At 33.2% G+C, this 6000-nt stretch overlaps 1 protein-coding gene across 1 annotated transcript in view; it reads left to right on the top strand.

Annotated features, from left to right (window-relative positions):
* The window catches only part of LOC107738352 (protein MRVI1-like), a 53555-nt gene that overhangs the window by 1067 nt on the left and 46488 nt on the right, over positions 1-6000 (top strand). The window contains exons 4-7 of the mRNA XM_016550099.1: positions 1118-1261; positions 2565-2659; positions 2743-3292; positions 4206-4335. Coding sequence (XP_016405585.1) covers positions 1118-1261; positions 2565-2659; positions 2743-3292; positions 4206-4335 — 919 coding nt within the window. The remainder of the gene's footprint in view (positions 1-1117; positions 1262-2564; positions 2660-2742; positions 3293-4205; positions 4336-6000) is intronic.

Below are 6000 nucleotides of genomic sequence, written 5' to 3'. Positions count from 1 at the left end.
ATGTAAAAAAAATAAAGTAAATAATAATTATAATAATAAATAAAACAAAATTATATATATAATAAAATAAAACAAAACAGAAACTCATTAGAGGGGAAAGCTGCAATATCATCACAAAATCATTATCATTGCTTATTGCACTAGATCAAGCCTAAAAGTTACTTTTGGGGAGACATTTTTGTTAATTTTGGTGGCATTTTTTTGCCCGAGGTCCCCATTAATTTCTGACACTGATGCACAATCTAACAGCTAACATTGCCCACGATGTGGGAAAGAAGCCTTTCTGCAAATTAAATGTTTACGCCAGTGGATTTTTTTTTTACCACTTTATTAAACCTTTCAAATAACAAACAGACACTGTCACCTTTCCACTGTTAAACACATCAACAATCAATCCAAGCAGCATATCATAAAAACAATAATACATAATAAAATAATAAAAAGTAAATAAAAGTAAATAAATTAAATAAAAAAAACAAATCACATTTCAGGGGATTAATCCATGTATGTTGCCAGTAATTTAGAACGTTTTAAGGCACTTTTGTTTTTTGTTGTTTTAAGGATTGAAATAAAAAGAATTAACGATTTTTAAATGCCTCAAAACCTAGAGAAACTTTAACAAATCTACATTCGTTTAAATAAAACTTGTCTACTATCAACATATTACACAAAATTAAATCTTTTTTGTTTACGCCAGTAGGCCGTGACTGTTTTTTCGAGTGAATCATTGAATCATTCGGTTCAAAACCATCACCGATTCCTTCTGAACCGAAGCTTCAGTATTGTATTGATTCTGTTTTAGCTGTATTTCAAAGTTTTCGTTGGCAGCCCAGAAATAGACGCAGAAATTGGCATTATGTCTTTAAAATGTAAGTTACTTGATTAATTGTGTATTGAACTGTTGTTTAAAAACAATATCTTTCTCATAATCGCTGTTAATCTCATTACATTGTCTGCAGTGTACTGAACGGTCAAACAATCGCGCGTGCTGGTTTTTAGATGCAGAATCGCACCGTCAATTAAAGATCATCAGTGCATCAGAGAGACTTAAACAATTTACAGGTCGAAGCGAAATAAATGTAATGGCTGTACATTATGTTCTCTTCTTTTCTTTCAGTCCCAGAATGTGGCTGTGGAGTTGATTAGTGATTCACTGAGCCAGAGTTTACCCAGCGTCCCTCAGAGAGGAAACATCCAAAGCCTCCAGAAGATCAAACCTGTAGAGATTTCCCATATTCTCCACGCACAGCTCTCAGAGACTGTGAGCAACATCCACACAACATCCACATGATATACTGGGGGGCTTTGTCTGAAGTTACTAAAATAGTAACAGTGAATGAGTTATTTTACAGTTTAATAATATTATTATTAGAAGTAGTAGTAGTAGTACTAGTAGTAGTATTCAGTCCTCACAGAAATGACCGCTGCAGCATTTTTGAAAATTGCAGTGATATTTGCAGCATTTTTGTGTTGTTTTACTGTAAAAACCCATTAATAATCATGATGTATTTATTATTAGTGTAAGTGACAGTACAATATTGGTACAATATGTAATTGATATAACTTAACATTTTAAATGTGTTTTTACAATTGTAATTTTTTACCGTTGTCTTTGTCTGTTTTTGTTATATTTTAGCATTTTCTTTTAATAGTATTATCAGTGATCGCATTCACTCAAATATTTAAAAAGTGCATATCCATTTAATAAATGAACACAAAATCCAGGAGGCACAGAATTGTTATTATTATCTTCATAATTGTTGTTGTTGTTGTTGTTGTTGTTATTATGAATTAAAAATTTTTTTATCAAATAGTTCATTTTTGTGATCTGCAGAATCAGACTTAAAGTCATAGTCAGCCAGGCTCATTAAAGTTAACTCAAACTAAGACCATAAAAATCATTTTCATTACTTTAAAGAAATGTTTTCACTCAAATATTTAAAAAGTGCATATCCATTTAATAAATGAACACAAAATCCAGGAGGCACAGAATTGTTATTATTATCTTCATAATTGTTGTTGTTGTTGTTGTTGTTGTTGTTATTATGAATTAAAAAAATTGTTATCAAATAGTTCATTTTTGTGATCTGCAGAATCAGACTTAAAGTCATAGTCAGCCAGGCTCATTAAAGTTAACTCAAACTAAGACCATAAAAATCATTTTCATTACTTTAAAGAAATGTTAAATGAAAGGAAATAAAATAAAATAAACAAAAAAGAAAATCTTTTTTATTTCAGCCAGTTTCTCAGGAAACATTGGCATTGTTTAGTTTAACTTGATGTACTAAAATAATTAAAATAAAATTAATAACAATTATAAATATTAATAATAAATGACAAAGCACAACTAAAACGTTAACTAAAATTAAAATGAAACACAAAATATTAAAATAACCAATTCAAACTCATTCAAAATGTTAATGAAAAAACTATAATACTATCTCGACGCTAATATAAGACTGTAGTCAACACAAAAATGAAAATTTGATTTGAAACATTGAATTTTACCCTCGTGTCATTCCAAACCTGCAGTACTTTCTTGTTTTGTATTATGTGCTCTTCAGGACAAAGTTGGCAACAGTGCAAGTGAGAAGTTACAGAGACTCTATCTGCAGAAGCAACAACAACATGGAAGTTCTAGGCATCAGCTGGTCACACTGTAAGGAATCACTTCTGATATCTTCTGCCATCTTATAACTTTGCTTTGCATTGCATGATGCATGTTGTCCATTTGCTTTCTAGTCTGAAAGAGCTGGAGCTTCTTGAAACCCCACTGGCAGCGCAAGCACAGCACAAGGCCAAGCATCAGGCGCAGGAAACCCACATAGCGGCCGCCATCACCTGGTGGAGAGGCCAGACTAAAGAGGGCAAGAAAAACCAGGCTGCCCAAGTTCCACAAGAAACTGTGATGGACATTCAGAAGCAGATCCAAAGCCTGGAAGTCAATCACATTCCAGCCCAGCTGGAAGAGACTAAGCGTGGCATGAAGGTGCTTCTCAAAGACCAGGGAACGAGCACCTGTGACGAGTCCGACGACGCTCAGATTCAGTTTAGGGACGTGGCTGTGGTCACTGATTCATCAGCAGAGCGTTTGGCTCCAGAAGAGCTGCTGGAGTCTCTGAGGAAAGTGGAGGACGTGGTTTCGCAGGCCTTGCGGGCAGCTCAGGTGCTCATGGGCAGCGAGGAGAGGATAGAGGCCATCGGCATGAGGGTGGAGAAAGCACTGAGCAGAGCTGAAGCTACTGAGAGTCAACTCAGTGCCCTGGAGGCCACCATCTCTGCTAACACACAGGTATGGACCGGCATAGAATGACTTGCACCACATGCATGGATAAGTTATGATGTGGTAATGTTTTAATTATCATTTTAAAGTCTCTTATGCACCTATAATATAGTATAATACAGAAAAAACTGTTTAAATGTTACTTATTCCTGTGATGGCAAAATTGAATTTTCGGCAGGCGTTACTCACATGATCCTTCAGAAATAATTCTAATATGTTGATTTGCTGCTCAGTTTATTGGTGCTCCATTATTGATAATCGTTCTTCTTATTAATTAATGTTGAAAACAACAAAGTTTTTGCTACCTAAGATTAAACTGTGATACATTTTGTCTTCCTTTCATTCTTTGAGAAGAAAGTCCAATTAACAGCATTTTTTTTTTTTAAATAGTAATCTTTCTAACATTATGAATGTCTTCACTTTTTAATTCATCCTTTCTGAATAAAAGTATTTTTCTTGATCTTGCTTACCCCAAACTTTTGAATAGTAGTGTATCATGGTTTCCACAAAAATATTAATCATCAAAAAAAAAAAAAGTGACAGTAAATGCATTCATTATCTTACTAAAGATTTATATTTTTTAAATAAATGCTCTTCTTTTGAACTTTGTTTTTATCAAAGAATCCTGAAAAATAATGTATCAGGAGTAGTTAAAATTTCAGTTTTACATTACAGGAATAAATTACGGTTTATAATCTTTCTAAATAGAAAACAGTTGTTGTAAACTGTCCTATATTTCGCAGTATTATGTTTTCACTGTATTTTTGATCAAATAAATGCAGCCTTGGTGAGCATAAAACATTAAGAAAATCGTATTTATTCCGAACGTTTGACTACTATTATGTACGTACAGTATATAAAGTATATAACCTGATTACATCATCATTATAATTGATCTAACATGTTGTTTGTATTGTTCTAGTCGTTCTGTATGTCTCAATCCGAGGCCACCGGGCTCCTGGTGGACCGTAGCTCAGCCGCCGTTACGTCCTTTTCCACACCCGAACCTGTCGCTCAGGAGAGCGTCCTCACTCCACTTTCACCTGAAAACGGTATTATTTACCTCGAAAGTTACTAAAACATTTCAGACGACTCTGAAGCAGTTCATTTGTATGATGGCAACTTTTAGTAACGTTTTATGTAACAGTCCTTGAATTCTTGTTTGTGTTCAGTGGCTGCAAATCAGAATTGCATACTAGCTTATTACACTTATTTTTTCTGTAATATATTAATATAAGTAGTATTTTTTTCCAAATTCAGGCTATTTAGTAAGATGTTTTTTAGTAGGACTCTTTCTGTAGCTCACATCGTTATGCCTGTGGTGACATCTGTTATGAGTGAGTCATTGAATCATTCAAACGATCCTTTTAAACCAACTAATTCATTCGGGAATGAACAGGTAACTGTTTTTGAGGGAAGTTTGTTTATTGAACTGTTGTGTAAGCAATATCACAGATAATTCGATTCATGATGAACATTGACTGACATTAGCGTAAACATTTGTCGTGGCAGTATCTTATTTCTTCAAATAATAAACCCAGCAAAAATCACCTGAATAAAATGTATAGCGAACAAATCAACTCCATTATTATTGAAATCACTTTTAAAGGCAAAGTGTGCAATTTTAGTGGCACCAAACAGAATCAAAGAGAAAGGAAAACTTGAAATCGCATCATATGACCCCTTTAATGATGATAATGCAATGTACCTATCCATTATTTTCATTCATTGAAAAAAATAGAAATATTACATGAAAAATATAAACTTGCCTTGGCAACTAATTGAAATAAAATAAGTTTCAGTAAAAATAAGCGGAAGTAATAAAACCAACACTAAGATACATATAAATTAAAGTTACATAGAAATATAAAAAAACTAATACAAATGACTAAAGCACATGAAATTACTAAAACGTAGACTAACATTAAAATGAAAATTTAAAACATAAAAATAAAAGTAAATTCAAAATAACGTGTATTTTAAAAAAAATAAATACTATAGTATATAAATAATCTTAAAATAACACTGTTTGGAAAACATGACACCGTTCACTTTATCAAGTACTTTATTTATTAATTTTATTATTAGTTTTATCAATCAATATATATTTTAAGTGTATGTGGTATCTGCAATGGTATCTGCTTTTTTAATGTAACACTGAATGAGTGTTTCTTCATAATGTGTATGTTTTTATGTCTTTATGTGCAGTGTTTGTGTGTGTTCTCTGATGGCGTAACCTTCTTCCTGCTGTGTCTATAGGGAGCTCTGTGGCTTTGGCCCAAGTGCAGCTGCCTCATGTGCTGTTTATAGAGCTGAAGGAAATCGAGATTATCAGTTCACACGTGCAGTATAGGGTCTTAATCACGTTGAATCATGTGAGAAGTGTAGACTGTTTTTGTAAAAGCGTAAATTGCTGTGCTTGTTTGCTCACGAAACAACAGCAGATGTGTGTGTATACCTAGCACGAAAGGTTTTTGCAACCTTTTTCTCTCTGCTTATTTCATGTATGACAAAAAGTCTTGTATTTGCTTATCAAGTGAGTAGTCCAAAGTGAAGTGAAACAGACATGCAATAATATGACTGACCATGCAGCCTGTCTCTAGGATGCTTTGTATTTTATGGCTGATGTCTATAGCTGTTTCATAGAGATAACATTATGTGCATTATGTACAGGGTATAGTGTTTAAAAAAAAAGTTTAATCATCCTCTCTCAGCAA

This window comes from Sinocyclocheilus rhinocerous, unplaced genomic scaffold (genome assembly GCF_001515625.1).
Source record: "Sinocyclocheilus rhinocerous isolate Xijiao unplaced genomic scaffold, SAMN03320098_v1.1 scaffold1065, whole genome shotgun sequence".
Lineage (NCBI taxonomy): Eukaryota > Metazoa > Chordata > Actinopteri > Cypriniformes > Cyprinidae > Sinocyclocheilus > Sinocyclocheilus rhinocerous.
This window is presented reverse-complemented; position numbering and strand designations above follow the sequence as displayed.